This window comes from Anarrhichthys ocellatus, unplaced genomic scaffold (assembly GCF_004355925.1).
Source record: "Anarrhichthys ocellatus isolate YVR2014 unplaced genomic scaffold, GSC_Weel_1.0 scaffold14, whole genome shotgun sequence".
NCBI lineage: Eukaryota > Metazoa > Chordata > Actinopteri > Perciformes > Anarhichadidae > Anarrhichthys > Anarrhichthys ocellatus.
In genome coordinates this window covers 4,704,090-4,727,301 of record NW_022280044.1, presented here as the reverse complement: position 1 = coordinate 4,727,301, position 23,212 = coordinate 4,704,090, and the positions used below count along the sequence as shown (strand labels likewise).

General features: G+C 40.6%; 1 protein-coding gene across 1 annotated transcript in view; it reads left to right on the top strand.

Annotated features, from left to right (window-relative positions):
• The window catches only part of csmd2 (CUB and Sushi multiple domains 2), a 204,277-nt gene that overhangs the window by 116,468 nt on the left and 64,597 nt on the right, over nt 1-23,212 (top strand). The window contains exons 18-30 of the mRNA XM_031853674.1: nt 552-739; nt 1,498-1,686; nt 2,273-2,389; nt 2,871-3,086; nt 4,431-4,619; nt 6,011-6,180; nt 6,291-6,447; nt 6,623-6,814; nt 10,581-10,707; nt 17,632-17,834; nt 18,023-18,214; nt 19,154-19,292; nt 19,528-19,715. Coding sequence (XP_031709534.1) covers nt 552-739; nt 1,498-1,686; nt 2,273-2,389; nt 2,871-3,086; nt 4,431-4,619; nt 6,011-6,180; nt 6,291-6,447; nt 6,623-6,814; nt 10,581-10,707; nt 17,632-17,834; nt 18,023-18,214; nt 19,154-19,292; nt 19,528-19,715 — 2,267 coding nt within the window. The remainder of the gene's footprint in view (nt 1-551; nt 740-1,497; nt 1,687-2,272; nt 2,390-2,870; nt 3,087-4,430; nt 4,620-6,010; nt 6,181-6,290; nt 6,448-6,622; nt 6,815-10,580; nt 10,708-17,631; nt 17,835-18,022; nt 18,215-19,153; nt 19,293-19,527; nt 19,716-23,212) is intronic.

The window sequence follows — 23,212 nt, the reverse complement described above, 5'->3', positions numbered from 1 at the left end:
ACTAGCACTTTAGCCCGCTGATCAGATTTACCAATGAAACGCAGACTAGAGAAATTGAACCAAGGTTATGTTTACACAAATACAGCGAGCTCGCTTGGATAAAAAGCAAATTGTTACAGTCAAACTAAAACAAAAGCTCTCTGTATGTAGTGCAGCTGTTTAGCTTAGTTCACCACATATCTTAGAATCCTTGAGAAACGATCTGCTGACTGAGACAAAGCAGTCCCACCTCCCTTTTACCAGCGGTACCTGCAAGCAGTAACATCAGCAGAGGGAAGAGGATAGAAGACAGGATGAATGACTGGTACTGACTAATGTCTTTGTTCCTCCTTCCTGCTAATCTTCACTCAGGAACATGATTTATTTTATTGACATTTTAGAGTTGTTTCCAGTAAGATATTAATTATTTGTATCCTGACTTTGCTGGTGTACACATCCCAAGTGGGAACATAATGTGACCATATGTATTTGCATCACAATACAAATGCTGTATTATTTTTTCTTTTTATGTGAAGCATAAAAACCTTTTTTTTCAAATGATCTGTTCTCAGGTTCCGCACAGAGGTCAACTATGACGTCCTGGAGGTGCGTGATGGACGTTTTCCCTCTTCACCTTTAATTGGTAGCTACCAGGGTACCCAGGTTCCCCAGTTCCTCATTAGCACCTCCAGCTTCGTGCATCTCCTCTTCTCGACTGACAAGAGCCACTCGGACATCGGCTTCCGCATACGTTACGAAAGTAAGGGCTTAGAGTTGTGAGTGAAGTTAATAACGCAGAGTCAAACCTTACACCTAAAGATACAGAATAGATATACTGTAAAGGAAGGACTAATTTACCCATGCTTCACAGAACCCTAGTAGAAATGAATCTATTACAATACGCAGCTAATCAGAGACAGCAGCTATAAGCCTTGTTCACCGTACAAGTTATAAAAGCTATACAGTCTTGGTTGTAAATACAATCTCTGCAGGCTCTCAATTTCACCATGAAGTTGTTCTTATTACAACACCTATAATTAGAAGGTAAATGGGGTGGGATTGTTCTTGCAGCTATCTCTGCCTTGGCCCACAATACCATGCTCAAAATTCCATGTGCACACCGGTCATCACTCATGCTGTAAATCCAACCCTTAAAGCAGTCCTGTCCTCATTTCTACCTGTGTGGCTGACACTGGTAACCTTTTGCACTTTCTCTGTGATGAATCTCTGCAAAGCTTCAATAATTCACTACGATGGTTACTTAGGCAGAAGCTGTGCACGGTGGAGTGGGAAATAGAGCTGAAACTTCTCATTTGTTTATTCCTGTTCAAAAATGATGTTCAAGTTAATTATTTATCGGGATTGCTTTCGAAGAGCAAGCTGCCTTTTAACATTTCTAACGTCAACGTGACCTATTGGAAACAGGGTATAAGCCTAATTACACTGCAAGCAGGTGGACTTTCAGTATCCGTGTTTCTGTGTAACTTTTTTCTCTTTTTTTGTCCCGTTCCTTTCTAGCCTTGCAGTTACAGTCAGATCATTGCGTGGACCCTGGTATACCTGTCAACGGCCAGCGACATGGAAATGACTTCTATGTGGGCGCTTTGGTAACATTTAGCTGTGAGGCGGGCTACACACTTAGTGACACGCAGCCTTTAGAGTGTGAACCCAATTTTCAGTGGAGCCGGCCCCTGCCTAGCTGCGATGGTACGTTCCATAATATTGACCTAGAAATGAATAGTCTCCTGCCAGATTTCATCCTATTCATAGACGGGATTAAAGTTACATTCATTGTTGTATGTTATTCCAGATGAAACAGGGGGAAATTTTTCTGAGCACTTTGCTTCATATTGCATCACATTTAAATTCATATATATCTCTGAGTTATTATAAAATCCATTTAAGATAACGTTTCTTTCAGCAACTCTTGTTTTAGGCTTTCAAATTTTCGGGCTCATTTCATCATAAATGTTTTATATGTAGGGCCTTGAGCCTCCCCTTTGATGTTTCCCTTTTTCCTCATCTGTAAATGCTTTTATATTTAAGGACGGTATTGATTTCTGCCCACTCTGTAATGATATTGATGATGCCACTCTTTCCTTTTTATGCCGTCTTGAAGGGCACCTCTTGTAAAATGTATTTTACCGCATTGTAAATGCAAGTTTTGCTGTTTTTTGGGGGGGACATTTTATTTCTGTCTTCGTCCACATTGTTTCGCCCTCTGATTTTGCCTCTCCTCTCATTTCTCTCCATCGTCCATCGCCCGCTGTACCCATTCGCCCTGTGTCGTCAGCATTGTGTGGAGGTTATATCCAAGGCAACTTTGGCACCATCCTGTCACCTGGCTTCCCAGACTTCTACCCTCACAACCTGAACTGCACATGGATAATCGAGACCTCCCATGGCAAAGGTTAGCAGAGAAATTCTGTGTAAACGCATGCAGCAGTCAAATTCAATTTCCCTTACAATGTCATTTCCCCCTACTGAGTGGCCTTTTTATTTTTGCCGAACATGCTGTCTCTGTAAGACGCGCTGAGAGGCTGGCCTAGGGCTGCAGCGCCAAGGGACGGTGCTCCAGTCATGTAGCCTTATTTGCAGATGCTCTCTATGCCTGTGTGTAATGTGTTTGATAAGTAGTAGAGAGGGAAGACAGGGAATTGATGCTCTATGCATTATGAAACTGAGAATCTTTTGTTGACTTCAGCTTATTTGACGTGGACATAAGATTTAGTTGTCTTTAGTTTTTTGAATTCCAACTTGCAGGAGTTAATTATTTGGACATATAGGATAATGAGAATACCATTTAATTCTAATTTACTTATGTAAAGGTCGTGAATGAAAATAGAATATTAAAAGCGCATTTTACCAGTCTGTCTTCTTCTCTTATTCAGGTGTCCAATTCACCTTCCACACCTTCCACCTTGAGAGCCCTCACGACCATTTGTTGGTGACAGAGAATGGCAGCTTCTCTCAGCCCCTGTGGAGGCTGATGGGCTCCACACTGCCTCTGACTCTCAGTGCAGGCCTATTTGGAAACTACACGGCTCAGATCCGCTTTCTCTCCGACTTCTCTGTTTCCTACGAGGGATTCAACATCACTTTCTCTGGTAAGAGTGGATTTGGGTATTCAAAATGTTAAGAGACGAAAAGAGGGATAGATGAAACAAGTGCTGATCACAGTATTGAGACAATTATTTTAGACGGGGCTGATGCTGAGAGGTTAAACACTGAAGGGGTTTTAGCGACAAAGGATCCGTCTTGTTCTAGTTGTAATAGAACTGTAAAAGAAACTGGGAAGGGATGGGGATTCCTAGGTCGGTGGGATGCTCTTCGCTGCTTAGAGAAAATGTTACTGTTGTCTTGTCATGTTGTATTTAGGTTTTTCACTTCTTACTGGATATGAAACAGTCTTCGTGTGATACTGATGCCTCTCTAGGACCACCAAAATCAAAACAAAATTGAAGTGTTGTTTTAATTTTAAGCCTAAATTTGAACTTGATTCATGACTTCATTGCATTACTGGAACTTTAATCTAAAGCAGTTTACGCACTGCACTCAAATTAGCATGTAAACATGTCACACAAAACTGCAAATGCAACCTCCCTACAAGTGTAGAACTACAGGATAACGTAAACACATGAACTCTCATGAACGATACAAACAAAAGATATATATTTTCTAGCCATAACCCATTTTAGTTTCATTTTGAGATCGGACGTTTCAGGCTTCTGAGTATGGAACAGAGACTTGCCTTAACCTTTTGAATACAAGGGTATGTTTCTACACAAACAGGTATGCTTATTTAAGAGGAGCCCACCATAAACAAGAAGCAAATACTTATCTAAGTATGCGTCCTAGAAATATGTAATTGCAGCCACTCGAGAGTGAATTATGAAATGGTTAACATCCAGAGAATTGATTAATTTTAAATTATCAATTAGGATAGAGCACAGATGGGCCTCGACCCACTGAGAGCATCATTTCTCCTCCTTTTGCTCTCACAGCATCCCTGGATATGAACACCAAGACACAGTATAAAAAAAGATCACAAAGTCCAGTAGACTGACAGTTTAATGTAAAAATACCACCTATTTAAAAACAACATGAAGCTTTGCAGCATGGATTTAAATCTATGACTCGCTGGAGGCCTAAATGTCGACCCCCTCAATAGCACATGATGCTTTATTGATTTTGATAAATAACATGTTGATTCATTAAAGAATGTTTCACCTTCCTGTTTATCCAGTGGGGAAAAGTTCTAATCCTTTCAAAGCATGACGGAAGTCTTAACCAGTTATATTTACACACATTAAAAGGTCACAGGTCATGGAAGTAACTATGACGTTATCTTCTAGAAGAAAACAAAACAGACATCCCAGTTTACCTGGTATATATGGATGAATAGATCTGTGGAGACACTACCTTTACACCGTTTCTTTTTATTCTTCCAGAGTATGACTTGGAGCCATGTGATGATCCTGGAATCCCACCATACAGTGCCAGAAAGGGCCTGCAATACGGGGTGGGTGACGCCCTCATCTTCTCCTGTTTCCCGGGTTATCGACTGGAGGGTCCAGCGAGGGTGATTTGCTTAGGAGGCAGGAGGCGGGTGTGGAGCTCCCCTCTGCCAAGGTGTGTTGGTAGGTGGTCACATGCTTTATTTTGGCTTTTGTCACTCCCCTTCTATCCCCCTCGCAATACCATGTAACCTCACTAGCCCTTTCGCATAAACCCACCCATCCACTTACAAAACTGTCAGTCACGTTGGAAGTCGAGGCATTTCCCTTTCAATTCTCTTCATTATCATCCCTCCATCCGCCCACGTTATGTCTCTTCATTGGATAGCTTCCCAGAAACAGCCTTTTTGACTTTGTCCAAATTATATGGAGCAGCAGCTGTAATGAGGATGACATTAACGAGCTGCAATATGTTAATTGTTGATGTTGCTCGTCGCTAATGCCTGGGAAACATGAGTAAATCTGGACAGATTTAGGTCAGTATGTTGATTATATGATGTACCAAACCTTAAGAGTTGGATTAGAGTGTTAATAAGGGAGCAAATTGTATCCTAATGGTCCTAATAATAGGTAAAGCACAGACCGTGACAATGACTGATCTATTTGTGATTGTCCTTAGCATGGCTCCTTTCTGTATATCCATGCACTGTTAAACAGAAACTGCATATGGGACAGCAATTGTGAACAGCTGTAATTATTTCCAGGCGGTATTTATACCACTTGCCTATTGTTTTGTCTCTAAAGTAAGTGAGTCATTTGTAAGCGTTACGATTTTGACACTCTTTTGGCAACAATTAATTACAGTTTAGTAAATGCAATTTGGTGAAGTCACATTTATTTCCTTTACTTGCACACAATCGATCAGATATAAATGTTTGTTGTGACTGTTTGGGCATGTGTTATAAGTAGGTCAAGCAATTTCAGTGTATTCACATTTACTTGACTGTCTCTTTTGCGCTGGCTTTTATATTTCCTCTAGATGAATCCAAATATTTAAAGGTTGACAGTGATAAAACATTTACTTATTTTTCACACTTCTGACAATAATATCCAGCCTTATTCTAGAAGTTTAATACTTATCTTTATACTTTGTCTGTCACCTCATCTTACCTCACCTGCACAAGCTAATATTCCAGATACGTTTGTGGTCATTTCAATTCTTGCAGCTATTTTTCTACAGAAAACTTTGCCTTTCTATTTTCACTCTCTTCCTGAAGTGATTCAAACACAAAGCAATTTTCAAATAGAGCTGAAATTACTAGAAATCATATTCAGATTGTATTGCGATTATGATGATGTGCCACTCAACATTGAGGTATAGTCACTGACCGTATCCCTCTCCCATCCCCGTCTCCCGCCTCCCTCTGCATGACAGCATGAATGAATACACTGTGAGTTTCAAGCATATAGCGATTGACATGTCCTCTGCTCTCTCCAACACCACCCACCCTTCTCCCCCTCCTCTCTCCTTCTGTCTATCTGTCCGTCTCTCTGCTCCCTCTCTTTTTCTCTAGCTGAATGCGGCTCATCCGTGACTGGCATGCAAGGGGTGCTGCTCTCACCCAACTACCCCGGTTACTACAGCAACAACCACGAGTGCATCTACTCCATCCAGACGCAGCCCGGCAAAGGCATCCAGCTACGGGCACGGGACTTCAGACTCGAGGAGGATGACCTGCTCAAAGTGAGGGGGGTTTGGGGGGGTAAATCGCAGCCTCGTTAGCGTAGCTGTGTGTGCCGACCTGATCATTTTAATGCAGACGCTTCCTCCCACTCTCCCTCCTTCCATTCCAGGTCTTTGATGGCAACAGTAATACGGCTCGTCTGCTGGGGGTGTTTACCGGCAGCGAGCTGCTCGAGACCATCTTGAACTCTACCTCCAGCTCCATGTGGCTGGAGTTTATCAGCAATGCGGATAACACCAGTAAAGGCTTTGAACTGCACTTCATTAGTGAGTAACACACAAACACCCACCGTTTTTACATTTAATATTTACATTTCAGTTGAGTTAGTTTGATTATATTTCCTGTTTCAACCCCTCACTGTTGCCACATTCATGCTTTCTTCTTAAATACCATCCCGCTAATTTTGCTGTCCTTCCTCACCGTTCCCTCTCTCTCTCCAAGGTTTTGAGCTGGTGAAGTGTGAGGATCCAGGTGTTCCCCAGTTTGGCTACAAGCGGGAGGACAAGGGTCATTTTGCAGGAAGCAGTGTGGCGTATATCTGTGACCCAGGCTACACCCTAAAAGGCCCTGAGGTGCTCACCTGCCTGAGGGGGGAAAGGAGGGCATGGAACAGCCCCCTCCCACTCTGTGTTGGTGAGTCAGATGCTCGTTGAATGGGTTGGTGTCCGTGCTGCTGGCAGAAATATTAGTGTATTTGCCAATACAGTTTTGGGTTCTGCTGATGTCTTCTTGCTCATTGCATAATATTTACCTAACTTTGTTACATCATGCTGTGTGTGACGCAGGAAGTTCTCAGATCCTTTATTGAAGTAAACGTATTTATACCACAACGTAAACATATCCCGGTACAAGATTGGAAAGTAATAAGTACAGAAGTAGGATCAGCAAAAAGCTATGTTAGTACACTTATAATAAGAAAACGATTAGTTGTTTAATTTAAAACAACTGATCAAATTCAACTGTAATGTAAAAAAAGTCTAAATATGCAATATAACTAGTAGCTAAGGCTGACATAGAAATGTATTGAAGTATAAAGAAATTAAAATATTTTTAATTGCAGCACGAGTAAATGTACTTGGGTACTTTTCACCACTGGTTACGTCAGCTACCTTATGGGAGTTGACCTAGTGCTACTAATGTTATGCTATTTTCTGCTATCCTGCCTTACATCACAGTGTGTTACATGATGTTAAATTCAGCTACAGTTGCGTAAAACAGCGTTGTATTACATTATGTATTTATCAGGTGCTGCCTTACTGTTTGACACATTAATCCTTACCAGTTTTAGTTTTTTTTCTGGAGAACTAAAATGCCTGACCTAGTTCTTCATCCTAATAATAATGTGAATATGACAGAGCAGGTTTGGGAAAACTGTGTGGTTTGTTTTAGCTCTGCTATTTTGGGACATCCAGCACCTTATTCAGTGCATTATCTCATCGCTCTGTTCAGCTCCTTATATTCATATTGCATCATGATTGCAAACATCCTTTTCGTATTATTTGTTTTTACCCAAAATAAGATTCTCCCCCGTAATCAACAGCACACCGGAGCACATAGGCAGACATTTAACCCCTCGTAGTCTGAGACTTAAGACTTTCGAAATCAACTTCATGGAGATACTTTTCTCCTGTCGAGAGTTCAACCATCCGATCGTTTTGTAGAGTTCACCTACAGTTCACCTGTCTGTTGTTGACACCTGAGACAGACATGCTAGGCGTTATATTCAAAACTATTAAAGTGACATACATTCACAGACATACTGCCTCATGGTGACTTGGTAAATAACCCAAAATAGTTTTTGGGGATCTTCTCCTGGGTGACATTTTGACAAGGTCTCTCAGAAACCCGCCAGAAGCTCGGTAAGGAAAACAGGCAGGTTGGTGTTCTTTGACATCAGCCAAGGTGATTAGAATAATATTGCTCGGCTTCCATTTCAACCCAAACTGACAGGTTATTTCATGACTGGGAATAAACAACATCCAGCATACTGTATATCTCTGAGCAGGTTTGTCCTCCCCATGCCCCTTCCACTGCGGTTGATAGCCTAACAGCCAGAGTGAATTTGGGAGCAGATGAGCGACTGCTCCTGTTTGTAATGGTGGGATTATTTTCCAGCAGTGGGGACACACCGAACACAGATGAGAAGGATGAAGCGAGAAGGAGGAGGGGAGGAAAATGAAATTGAGTTGAAAACAGTGGAGAGAGTTCATATCCTGAAAGTCACAGAAGAGGAAAGTTGCAATACAGAATAACTGAGCAGCTCTCGGGTGGACACGGAGTTTAAAAACAGGGTTACATTTTATTGACACTTAATATTACAGTGCATATCCAAATAAATGTAGCGTCATGTCTACATATTAATGTCTCACTGACACGTGTTGCTTAAGTAAATTATTATTATTACTATGCAGTGCATGTGTCTGCTTGATTTGATTGTCACCCAGATGTTTTATTGTCATATATAAACATTACGTTACACAATATGTCTTGAAGAGAGGGAGAGGCAGAACATGAGTTGATTTTAGAAAGGTGTTTTGTGGAGACACAGATTGAAGGGATAGGGTAGCTGAGGGAGTTGCACTGCCATGGCAGCACTGAGCAGTAGTTTCTTAGGTCATAAGGCGAGAAGAAAGAGATGGATTTGTCGTGCTGTGATAGATCAACCTCCTCTCTTTTGTCTCCATGAAACAACAAGTTTCTTTCAACAACAAAAGCATAACAGAGAGAAACAGCTTGAAGAGAGACACATCAGCAATTGTTTAAAGATTAATATGTTCACGCTTTCGTTATTTTGCATTGTTCCTCTCTTTCCAAAGATAGTGAAAGCAAAAATGACAATCAAATCTTTCAAATGTTTTTCTTTTTTTTTTTGCAACCATGCATAAACTCTATGTGTATTGTTTCGTGTGTTTGTGCTTTGACAGCAGAAATGATCAGAGGCCAGCTCTGGTGATTATTGCTGTTTAAATGTTTAATGCATGAGGGAGATGGAGAGAATGAAGGAGGGAGACGAGGAGAGAAACAAAGGAAGGATTTATTTGCAAACATTAGGAAAGGCATGTTTGTCAAATGGAAGGTAACAAAACGTTAATGCCTGATTTGTACGGAGAAACCAAAGTTCGTCCCTGTCTGATGCCGTGTTTCTTTGTGCGTGTGCTGTGTTATTAGTTGGTTACTTCCTTCTTACTATTCTGTCTCTGGTTGTGAGTGTCTGCCAATACTGCTGTATTTCAGTACTGGGTCTTTGTCTCGCAGATGGATTTCACAACAATCATCATTATCATCTTCATCAGTAGTATGATTCCTCGACCTTCATTTCTACCTGTTTGAAGGAGCTATTTTCCTGTCAGTGGAAGGAAGAAAAAAAAACAAAAACATTTTACCCTTTCCTTGTCAGTTTAAATTGCCTCAAATCTTAACAACAACACTTCAAAATCTGCTTTTTTTTCATTCAACTTTTTAAATAGAGTAAGAGGTTGCAATTAATTGCAGCCTAAAATTGCTTCTCAGTCAGTATTTCTGATGGCAATTTATTATTCGAAGCTGAAAATAAAACATCCTTCACACTGTTCTTAACTAAACGTTTTGGCCTCTGCTTTGTAGTTTCATAAATATGTGTTGTTGTAAATATATTGAGAGACTGAGCTTATGTTTGGTGTATGTTGTGTACCTAAGGGGGGCTTATTGAACCGTGTTACTATACTAGAACCATCATGTTGTCTACTACTACTTCTACTACTCCTACAAACACACCTGCAGGCATGCTCAATGACATTCCTCTGATGAACAAATGATTATTGACAGTCTCTTGGTGTGATCTATAGCCTACAATATTGCCCAGCAGATGCTGGTATCAGTGATACATCCATAATGGCAACTGTGTATTCGTTCTGTACACTAAATATATTTTCTGATTTATCCTTAAAGATATATTCAATCCTTTGCCATATCAGTGAAAACGTCTTCTTAAAATGTTACACTGAACTTAATATGTCCAGTCAACAAGTCCATCAACTTCCAAAGGCAGCGGGATGAGGTCATTGGCTGAGACGGTGGATTGCTTTGGCTGAGCCTAGGAGATACACATAGAGTATGTCGAGTTGGCTGCTCTCCCTCCTATCATTCAAATTGCAGGCCATATGAGGAAGCACATCATAGTTAAGCATATGACTGATATGTCAATTATTAATAATAATGAGAGGAAACTGATGTGATGTACTTACTGGAAGTGGGATGATCCGGTTTCTGGCATGTTAAGTATGTTAACCTTGCTATAACCTTTTAATAATTTGACTTCCAGAACATTGATGAGCTTGTACTTATTTTGCACTTTCTCTTATTTTATTCCGAGTCATTGCTCGCCTCTTTAATCTCTTTCTCTTTTTCTCTGTCTTTTTAGCGGAGTGTGGCGGCAGCATCAAGGATGAGCCTTCTGGCCGCATACTGTCTCCTGGCTATCCAGCTCCATACGAACACAACCTGCACTGCATGTGGACCATTGAGGCCGCCCCTGGAAGCACTATTAGGTCTGTTTGTGCCTTCTAGTTTTCTGATTACATTGTTCTTTTCAGGCATTCTTTCAATCTACCACCTTTCAATATACTTCCAATTTAGCCCCCTTTTTGCAGTGGTATTCATCACTTTCACAGACTGCTGTGTAATCAATCTTCAGTGAGCTGCTATTGGCCAATAGTTGAGTTACTACTGGGTGAAGGGAAATGCCACCTCAGAGCCTCAAGAAAGTCAAGTGTTTGTATGTGTTATATGCTTTACTTTCCTGAAATTGATTAAATTTAAGTAAGAACAAATCCTGCAAGGTGAATAGTTTTGACTCAAGGTTTTTTCGTTGATACCCTTTTCAGACAATTTAAACTTGGGTTATTCTCCAGCACCATATTTTGTTCTTGTTATGTATTGATCAAATATATTTGCTGCATAATTTGTCCATGCATCACGAAGGCCTGTCATTGTGAAGCACCTCATGAGGGTCAGGGTTGTAGTGGCAGCAGTTGTTTCCCACACCATGAGCCTGCAGCTCATCCTGCGGGATCAACAGATGTCTGTTGAATGTGTTCTTGGGCTGCCCCAGGGTGTTGATTCCTTGGGGGTTGTGCCGTGAATGGTGCACCCCAAAGAGGGGCACCTGCGATCATTACCTGGGGACACACAGTTAGCTTATCAGCCACACTGTGATGGGGACACTTTCTTTACCATGTAATGACACTTTGGGAATAATTAGCTACATGATTCAGCTTCCTCCACCTACAGCAATGTGGTTTCCAACCGGCTCTATTTGTCTTTCTCCATTGACTCTTCATGCATGCACCCTCGCTCATTTTGTATTCATATGACGGGGGAATACTGTTGGACACAACGGTGCATTTGGGCTCTAAATATGTTGGGTCCTGTTTTTCTTTGGGCCTCTCTGTAGTCTATGCAGTTGTAAGAATAAATAGGTTTTAACTGTGATTTGTCAGTCCATAGTCCGTCTGATATTTATTGATCCAGTTTGAATAGTGCTAACCCTAAACTAACCTTCTCCATTTCTATTGTAAAGTTTGAAGAATAGCTGTGCTAAAGGAACACACCTGTTCAAATTCCATCTCTTGATAGGCATTATTGTGCACTTGACACTGAAACAGGAACTTATTCCTTTTTAAATCTGCACACGTTTTGATGCTAAGCTTCCAATTTATTTTACCGACGACTGATGATTCCTTCTATTCGTATTCAACTGTTGCTAAGAGGGATCTTTATTTTCCTCCTGCTCTTTCAATTTTCAGTGTGGTATAACGATTTAACAGCGACGAGTTCTCCATCTACAAAACATGACTTTATTTAAAAACACTTAATAATATATATATATATATATATATATATATATATATATATATATATATTTGTAAAGAGGATTTTCAACAACTTAAAAGCATGAAAGACTATAAAAAAAGAGTCGTCCTCACAGCCATCTGAATGTAACAAATCAAGCTTTTCTGGAATATGATTCCAAACATTTAAACAATAGTGTATGTATGTAGATGGATGGATGGATAGATGAATAGATGGATAGGCACACAACATAATAGATGGTTTAAGTAAGGGGGCTATAATATTTCTCTTCTCATGAATTGGATTAACTTTTCCTGGATGATCATCATCATCATAATCCAACATTTATGAATCCTCCCAGCACTTTGTATATGCATTTTATAAACAAAGCTACAGGGACAGGAAATAATTCAAAATTCAAGATAAACTTACATCAAATATCATTTTGATATTTGTCCACAAACATCAGCAGAAGTTTTTAGCCTCAGTTTGATAATTTTGCTTTTCAGGTCCAATGTTCTAGAATTATTTAAAAACTATGAAAAACATGTCTTGATACTTTCAGACTGCACTGTATACTTGTTTGTTCACTGTGCCATGTCATTTCTATAATATCGTAGAGTTATGTTTGTTTGTCTGCATGGATCTATTTGTGTGTGCATGTCGCCCCATAGATTACACATCTGACACTCCTAGGTCCCTCATGATAGCTGGTTTAGGTTCATTAGTATACCTTTGCTACCTCTGGGTTTCTGGCTTTCCTCTGCATGCTCCATATGCATGCCTTTGATCCTACCCACGCAATTCATTATTGAGAAGAATGTGCTATGCATTAGCCCAGGGATTCATGGTATATCAAATAGTGTAGCTGAAGGTAGCACATGAATCGGACCGGACGGAGAAAAAAGCCTACGGACTGGTTTGTCAAGAGTTATTGATGGAAGATAGAATAGATGGTGGGAGAGAGTGGAAAACAGACATACATAGATTGTAACAAAATAAGAAGGAAAAGAGTTTATAAGGGAGGCAATGAGCTACTTCTCCGATGGATCATTCAATGGTTACTGCTACAGAGATCAGAGTAATGTAATGTAATGTGTCAAGAAACCCCCTATGCGTTGGTTAAACCAGCTGATGGGCTTTGTGACTTTAAAAGCTCATAGTATGCATGTGTCTCCTTAACAGATGATCCCACAGGGACAGTCGCACAGAGGCCACATTCACACATATTGATGAGGTTTGTGTGACATAGCCTTTGTACATACAATCTCAATCAGTTGCTAAAAAGCAGACCTCATCCCTCTGCACTGTACCACACGCACACACACACACACACACACGCTTCCATACACCCCTTACATACTTACTTATTTATCATCTTCATGCACACGTACACATACACTGAAGACTCCCCACAGGACTCGTGATTGCAGCTAGACTATTTTGTATTCGTAATGTGAGCGTCTCGGCACTCTATATTTCTCTCTCTGTTTCCCTCATATGAATACAAAATGATTTAGGCAGAATCAAAAGAGACCTGAGAAATCTTTTCCATCCCTCTCTTCCCTATCTCATCTCCTCGCGGCAATTCCTCTGACACTTGATTGAGCTACTTTATCTCGTTAAGAAGGGGACAAGTGTAAAGGAGAGCCCTTAGCCGTAAACTTCAAAACATGACTTTCTTTGATTCCACAAAACATTAACCGCACACACATTTCCTATTCCTTGGTGAGACAGTAATTCCACTTCTATCAACGTGTAGTTTTATTCATCCCTAATGTACCCTGCCCACACCCAACCACTCAGCCTCACCTACCAGGCATGTGTGTAAAGTTGTCTTTAAATGGACTTTCCCCACTGGAAGCTAACATGTCTCTCCTTGTTCCTCTGCAATAAATAACTTTAGATGACTAACTGTGAAGCATTTTGTTTGCATTTAACAAGTGCGAACCTGTGCACACACTCTACAGATGTGACGGCGGGGTCTGCATCACAAAGCACACTTACAAAGCAAGACAAATGGCCACAAAGAAAGTTCTTTTCTTGCCACCGTCCTGCATCACTCTTATCCGCTCACCATCTTCTCTTTTTCACTATCTCCTTATCCCGCCCCCCAGCCTTCACTCTCAGATAGTGACAAGGAGAGATAGGCTATTTAGATCTTGTATAAAAGGAACCAATTATCCTAACATGCAGCCCACGTCCATCCTTTCCATCCGACCGCTCAGCAGAAATCCCTCCATCCTTCAGAGCTTCCTCTGCTCTCCGTCAACCTCTTATCCTCCTGCCATCATCCTCTTCTTCCAGCAGCCAGGCTGCAATGATTAACGTTGGTCTGTTTTTGTTCCCTCCCTCACCTTCTGCTTTCCTTCAACGTATGCCTTCCTTTCCACCCACCTTTCCATCTTCATTTTAACACATAAATCTGGAAGTAGAACATGATGCCACTCGGTGTCTGACAGTCCTGAAGGTTGCATTAGCACAAAAGATCAGTCAGCACACGAGCATGGATCCAACACGTGACCCGGTGCTTGATTCCGACATTGCCCATGCAAATCGCACGGAACCATCTGTTACTCAGTCTCATCCTCAAAGCTGTCTTGATAAACATATGTTTCACACATACTGTACATACTGTATGCACATTAATAGTTTACGCAGGAAGGCACACACCAGTACATGTATTAGAAAACATGCTATTTTTCTTTTAATCATGCTGGAAAATCCAGTGAAACGCCTCAGCATCTCCTGTCTAGGGAAAGGGAGGTGGAGCATAGGTAAAAAGATGGTAGTACCTAAGGGTTTTATCACAGCGTTTGCGTAGCTAAGTATTGTGGAATATCGAATAGCAAATGCGACATCTGCAAAAGGTATGGCACCTGTTAGGTAAGAGCTGCCAATGAGCACTGCTGTCTTCAACTGGATCATTGTAGGCTCAATTTCTCTTTTCAAAAAGAAGGATCACTTTCACACTCACATTTTTTTTTTTATTCCAACCTCTGAGTTGTTGACACCCATGTCTTTGATCTTTAAGCTGCAGCCACCCTAAGCAAAATAAATGGGTGCCTTCTCTAACTCTTAATAGACGAAACACTTAGGGGTTTAATTATCAGTGCCACAAGAGAAAACATGTGTGCCTTGTAATTTAAGTGTGGTACCAAATCAACATAGCTTGTCTGTGAGGCACAGAGCACTGAGGAGAAGTAAACAGGTTTAGCTTACTCTCTCTTTTATCTCCTCTGCAGCACATATGTATTTATTTGTTTATTTATTTGCAATGTTTCATTCACAGCTTTGAACGATTACCATATCTCACAGGGTATTACTTATGCTTCAGTGAATATTAGCAAGAGAACTGTGAGCAGAGGAATGGGTACAAATAATAGGATTAGTATTCATGCCATTTCTTTGAGGGTGAAAGTTGGGAACATGTGATGCGCTGCTCTGCAGAGATAAGGAGGTTAATGTATGTACTGTATTGCACGCGTGTCTCTCTCACTGCATCCGTTTACCAGGCGGGGATGCTTATGTACGCGCCATACCCTTCAAATATACTCGTCAGTGCAAATTTGCGTGAATAGATACTCGTGCAACCTGTCTGCTTCTGTTTGTTTTATGTGCACTTCTTTCACAGGCATTACAACAGGACTTGTCAAGTGGGTTATGTACAGTATCCACACACACACACACAGCACATTGTTGAGTAGCCTCTGGCTACTGCTCACACATCAGACAGTATGGAGATCGGAGTCTGACACCAATTATGCAGAAGCAGTGGAAACTTGTTGCTAAACCTGACATATCAGTGGGTTGCTGCTTCTCCTCTGCATAATCTGTAGCTCAAGGCTCTGTGTTTGTGTATGTAAAGGGATGATGATACTAACATCTCAAAAAAGTAGCATGATTTCCTCTGGTTTACTGGGACAGAGATGACCATTCAACATGTTCAACTTGAAATCAGATTTTGAGAAAATTACTACTGGTAGGATAGATTTATAATAAACTAAGCTTAAGCTTGTCGACGAAATGGTAGAAGAAGCAGAGCTCTACGGACTGCTCTCTTTAAGTGGTGTTTGCTTTATATTAAAACTGAAATTATTGAAACATGAGGGAGAGTCAGGATTTGCTTTGGGGCAAAATGTTTTTTATTGAGTTTTCATGATGAAATCATTTTCATAATAGTTTTTTTAATGACTCTTTGAATCATTCAAATATATTTTGAAGTCACAAATACCATACATTTTCATTAGGTTTGGGATGCCCTTTTCTAAAACTTCTAAAGTTTTAACGGCAGTACCAGGATGTTAGGTTGTGTTCCCCATTGAGCTCATATTTACCCAGCGCATTGAAGTATCTCAGTAACACGCAGACAAGATGTCACACATCATCTAAGTAGAGCATTTAAAGCAACATTAAGAGAATATGTTTTCTTTTCCTGTCATAAACAAATTGTTTTCCTTCATCTCGGTACATGCCACTGTTTTCTCTTATTTTGAAGGTATGCAAGAGAGCAATGTGTTTCAGAGAAAAAAAATGTTAAGGCGTGAATTGAATGAGCTGACAAATTTTCATAATTTCTTGTAAGCATTTGAGACTGTGCAGCAGGATAGAGCTGCTGAGAATACTGTTTGTCTTTAAACAAGTTCTTCACATTACCAGTCTCTTGTTTGTTCTATCCTTATAGTCTTGCTGAGCATGTCCAAAACACATACACTTACAAGACTCCAAGCAATATATCATTACAAATCTACTGCATTGAGGCTGTTCGCATTTACACACAAACACGAGTACACAACTACAGTGCATTTCACATCCAGTGGACCACCAGCTGGCTGACAGCTGTCTGTGCCAAAGTGAAGGCAAGATATTTTGACAGCATCATCTTTCTCATGTCTAGACTCTAGACTATTTAATGCTGTGGCAGACGTTTCTGCTTGACTGACAATGTGGAACATCCATTGGATGCTCTGGATCTGACGTCTGTGATTCACTTTGAAATACTATTTGTTTGCCTCCTTTATTCTTGACCTTTACCTGCATTTTGTCTTTCCTTTGTTTATATTGTCTACTTCAATCACATTCATACCTTGTGCGTATTGATTCTTAAATAAATACTCGTAGTAGTTTGATGAAATCCCTTTGTTTCCTCCTCCTCGGGTCTGATTCATCCTTATTTACATTTTTGAAACAGTGAAATTACCATTCTGCTTTTTTATAATGACTTTTAATTTTTGCCTCCATATAATATAAATAAACTGAATCTTGATGGTAGCGTTTTTTAAGATGGAGGATTTTTTACACATCACCAATGAATGGACATTTTTCTCTCGAATTAAGCTGTTTATGGAAACACTGCAAGATATGGGCTTCTGTTTAAATTAGCTTCTATTAAAAGGGCCTAAGGTCTGTTAGAACAAAATAGAATATAATACGAGGTGGCAATAGTCAAAGCATACGTACTTAAATATTTCTCTGAGAAAAAAAGAATTAACAGCATTTTTTCTGGCTCTGTATTGTAAGGGGACGTGTGGGGTTAAAGCCTTAATATATCAGAGGTTACATCTAAATGTCATCTATTAAATGTCATGGCCTCCAATGTATCTTGTCTTTGTCTTTAACAGTCTGCATTTCCTGGTTTACCACACGGAGGAGGTCCACGATGTGCTTCGGATCTGGGATGGGCCCCAGGAAGGAGGGGTCCTGCTGAGGGAGCTCAGTGGCTCAATGTTGCCCCCGGACGCCCACAGCACCTTCAACACCGTCAGCCTGCAGTTCACCACAGACTTCTTCACTAGCAAGCAGGGCTTCGCTCTGCAGTTCTCTAGTGAGTAGAAAAGAGGGAGGGAGGGAGGTGAAAGAAACGTTAGTGGCACTTTGGTTAAATGGCTTGGTCGTAACTGGGTTTAGAGTAGAAAGAATTCACCTCTGAACTATGACGATAATACCACTTTTTCAATTTGTGATTGAAGATCATTTTCATGTTGATTATTAAGTCTCCTCTTGCGCCTTCAGTCTCCACTGCAACCTCCTGCAATGACCCGGGCATGCCTACTAATGGGACCCGTGGCGGCGACAGCAGGGAGCCTGGAGACCATGTGGTGTTCCAGTGTGATCCTGGCTACATTCTGCAGGGAGCCAACAGGATTACCTGCACGGAGATCAACGGTCGCTTCTTCTGGAAACCAGACCCTCCTACATGCACAGGTAATATAACAGCATGCGATCATCAGTTAGTCATGCTGCATGGACTACGACTTTGTAACTAGTAGGTAGACTACTGTAACTCCTTGCTCTCTGGCGTCAACAAAAAAATCTGTCTGCTGCTGAGATTTTGACTGGAAATAGGAAACATGACCACAAATTTTAATAATCCTGAAATCCTGTTGGTTTTGGAAGATATTATCGATTATGTACAAAGCTCTGGGAGCTGATATATATATATATATATATATATATATATATATATATATATATATACACACACACATATACACACCTTTATTTCAAGACAGAAAAGAACAGTATAAAGATTTAAAAAAAATGTATATCTTACTCAGTCCATCGCATCGCCTCTCTTGCTGGTCTAAAACAGGTAGACAATACACATTCCTAACATGATTACTTAACAGACTCCTTAAGTGAATCTTAAGTGGCAAACCCGATAGCTATGTTCCCTAGACGTTTCCTGAAGTCACTGCAGCACACAGAAAAATCAGATTATCTTGTCCCTCAATAGCAAAACAGACCTCTCAGTCAGACCTCCACTCTTTTACAGTCTTTATTTTTAATATATGATCACACTTGGTGCTCTACAAAACAATGCAAATTAACAACGGCGATTTTGACCTTGTAAATAGCTGCCTTGTTTAATTAATGCACAGTTTAATTCGTTTGATCAGTTCTTTGGTGAGGGGTTGGGCAGTTACAGGTGAGATCATGGTAAGTCAATGAGCAATTTTAGTTTGTCTCTACCATTTCCAATTGGGAAGCCATCTACCACTTATAGTAATAACAATTTCATGATATAGCATTTTAATGATTTTACTCTGATAACAGATTTTGGATGAATGTACAATAGCAGAAAATTGGTTTTTGAGTTATGTTTACTGCTGCATTTACTTATCAATTTCTCCCATTCCGTAGCACCATGTGGTGGGAACCTGATGGGTCCTAGTGGGCTGATTCTGTCTCCAGACTATCCTGAACCTTACCCGCATGGAAGGGAGTGTGACTGGACAGTTACTGTCACACTGGACTATGTCATCGCTCTTAGCTTCAACCAGTAAGCTTTAGTAGCGCACTAATTCCAGCATGTCTGTCTCCGACATATTTCACACAACAATACACAATACAAACACTATGAGTGTCCATGTATGTTTATTCTATCCTATTGCCTCCTATGGTAACATTGTGTATTTTCTTATTTAAATTGATGCCAGTGAAGTGTCTTTATACTGTACTAAAGCTCATGCTGCGATGTCTACTTATGTAAGTTGTATTTACACTTATTTAACCAGGTTCAGCTTGGAGCCCAGTTATGACTTCTTACATATCTACGATGGACCGGACTCCCTCAGCCCTTTACTGGGTAGTTTTTATGGCACAGACGCTCCCGATCGCATTGAGAGCAGCTCCAACACACTCTTCTTGGCTTTCCGCAGCGATGCTTCCCTCAGCAGCAATGGATTTATTCTTCAGTACACAGGTGAGCACCTTTTTGCTTCCAGGACGTTGAAAGAGTATTTGGCTAATTGGACAAAACTATCAAGCAAGTGGAAACTCACATGTTGCGTATTTTTGTGAAGGAGTTTTTTATTCTCAGTTTTTTATCTCCAGCGTCTTAAGATTCTGAGCAAAACAGTGAATTTTAAATAGTATTTGAAGCTTTATCCCCTAAACAATTCATGTTCTAAAATTCTTCCTCTGGCAGAATGAGAATGGATTTACCCTCTGCTGCTTATCGACCTTGCATATTGTTTCTTTTTAACTTTCTCTTGTGTCTAGTCCAAAGCGAGTGAGATTAGTGGTGTGAAGATTGCTTCAGCTAAAGAGCGGGATGTGCTGCAGCATCCCTGATCACCACCCTCCCATTTGTGCTATAGTCTGCTTTGGCTTCATTATTGATCTCTACCTCCTCTAGTAGCCGAGGAACACATTATGAAAATGAAAGGCCGACGACATGTGTGCTTTTAATTTTTCTAATACTTTGTGTTACTCTGCACTTTTTAATCAGTGCTTTACAGCTGCACAAAACGCTCCTCGTGAATTGGAGCAAACAACGTTTTGTTGTCTCATGTCTATGCTTAGCAGCATGTTGTTTAGTGTTGTTTTGCTTACTCAAGGTGCTCAAGGTGTGTTCCATGGTGGGGAATGATCGCATACATACTTGACGGACAGCCAGTTGGTTTAAGGACAACACAACACATCTGTGTTTTGTGCTCTAGTGCTTCAACCTCACAGGATAACGCCTCAGGGCCTGTGTGTTAAAGCCTTTTCCTAACAAATATGCAGATGCTAAACAAACTCTAAATCAAAATGGGCATCTTCGTTAAGGGCTATGCTTGAGAGAACAGTGTTGAATCTCCCTAAATCTCCCAGCCTCAATTAGAGCTGTTTAAGATATCAGACGTTTAACCAATTCCAGATCGACCCTGAGCTCTTCGTCTCTTGGCTCGTGTTGTGGTGTGATTTGATCTATACAAGCAATTCAACTGATTTCGGGAATGCTACCTGTTTATGCAGTGCAGCGCCGTGATTCATTTGCGAAGTGCACATAAATGTATTGAAGCACATTGTTTTGTTAAGACAGTGTTACAGAGTCTACTCCTTAACTCACTCCCAGCAATCTTCTCTACAGTGTGAGATAGAGTGTGTGATATTGTATGGCCAATCTGTTGGGGCAGATGGACTCAGTGTGTGGCTCAGAAAAACTCCCTCTCCCCACTTCCAATTCTCCACACTAATGAACCATAACCAAATAATACATAAATTACCTCCTCAGTTTCAGACAAACAACATGGCACAAAGCATGTTTGGCTGTGGATTTGGATCTGGTTGGTGAGGAAGCAAGCAGGTTGACATGTTGGCCCAGCTAGTATTTAGTGAGCCCGCCACCGGAAATTGCATTACAAAATCTGCCTGAGGTGCTGTCAGCCTCTTTACCAAGCAATCGTTATAGCTTTCTGTTTCCGTGTTTCGGCCATGTCTGATTATGCTCTCTAGAGAAATATGTGGGCAAAAACCTGCCATGCCTGAGCCACACTTGAATATCACACATAGACACGGACATGGACAGATACACACACACAAGTACCCCGATACTCGCATCTGTCTTATCCAATCCCTTCACTAACACCTGGGCTCATTTTCACTTCGCATCACATCACTTAAACTCCTTTGAGTATTTTCCAGAACAGATGATGCCACTCACACATTTCCCCTCACACCTACTAATGTCCTGCAATAAAGCTTCTTAAATCGGCCATCTTCATTGTGGTGACCGACTTTCTCACCACTCTAGCTTGGGTCCAGGGCCGGTCCACACCTAATGCCTGCAGCTACATCCATCACGCCTCCGCTGTCTCTTGACAGGTGTGCTGGTTTAATGGAGGAGGCAGCAAGGGAAGGTCCAGGTCTACATCAGACTATGAAAGGGCTCAACCTGTCTAGAACAGGTGCTCTAGGAGACAGACCGCCGACAGACCACATGCCTGGGCCCCAGCACTCTGTTCAGCCGTGAAGGGCAGCCTCCTGTCTGGTCAGCAGGTCCCCAGCTTTCATCTTAGAAACTAGGCATTTAGCCAAAGTGCTATGTGTACATTTGATCATCAATAAATCATGAGAACTTCACTTAGACAAAGACTTTGCTATAATCACTGGATACAGATGATTGATTTTGCATGCAATATGCTTATTTAATTGCACAAAGGGAATTTGCTTGATGGCATACAACAGGAAACGGTTGCAAATTGAGCCCCACTGTACTGGCAGACGGTGGAACACGAAAAAAACCTAATACAATCATCATCTCCAACATGTTGGTCATCTTCAGTAAAGATAGACTGAAAAGAAGTCGAAGGGAAGTTACACATTATTGACTCATTGTCAGTTCTTTGGGTGACCCCGAATAGTCGACTATTCAGTGATTCACTCTGAAGAGCCTGATATGAGTACAAAACTAACCATCGCATCGTCTCCGTGGTGGGAAAATGTGGTTATGAAACAAAGGATCATTCCATTTGGGCTGTGTGAGGTTCACATTCATTTTACATAGAATGATTTGGTGTCTCCCAACTAATCATGATATATAGCCTATCTTGGTGTAAATATCAGCCAATTAGTACCACTGTTATTAAGAATTTGGAAATAACCATTTTTTTTGTGTGTGAATAAATCACCATGTAGACTAAGATATGCTATCCAAATTTGCTGGAACATAAGAGACCATCAATCAAATATGCATGTAATAATCACTATATGTCGCTGCATTTCTTTGGACAGCATTGGGTCTATGCACACACACTCACACAAACAAAGAACAGCACCATTCCTCTGCAAATTATTTTGTTCTGTTTTACTATTTTTCTGTGGATAAATAAAGCTTTAAAAACGGGAGCTCAATAAGTAAAAAGGATTTGACAATTACTCAAACATAGTCAACAATTATTTGTCATTGACATGAATAATTAATTCTGAGACGGATAATGAAATAACTTTTGAAAATACTATTTGCACGAGAAAGAAGAAAATAGCCGTCTTTGTTGGTATCCATATTGACCTTTTCAAATACGAAGTGTTTCCTACTTAAAATTAGATTTCAGTTGGTAGATATTGATGTTCATTTTTCTGAGGCACGGAATTGTAAGTTGAGGTTTTCCTGATAAAAGAAAACATTTGACTTCCCTTCCCTTTTGTAAGTGCTTGTGTGCGTGTTAAGTCATCAAATATTGACGTTTGATGTGAGACAAGAGTGAACTGTGTTTAAGATTGAACTAAATTGCTTTGGGCATTTTTTCCTATGTCTATTTTAGCTGTATGGTTGTGAAGAGTGCCAAATTGACAGGCCTTCTCTCACCTGCACATTTTCAACCTAAGAACAATGTGATGGTAGATTGATCGAGACATCGTTCTTACGACCTCAGGAGTGGTGATTGATATGTGGTTACATACAGTGTTGTGAGTGTGTTGAGGCTCAGTGTTTGT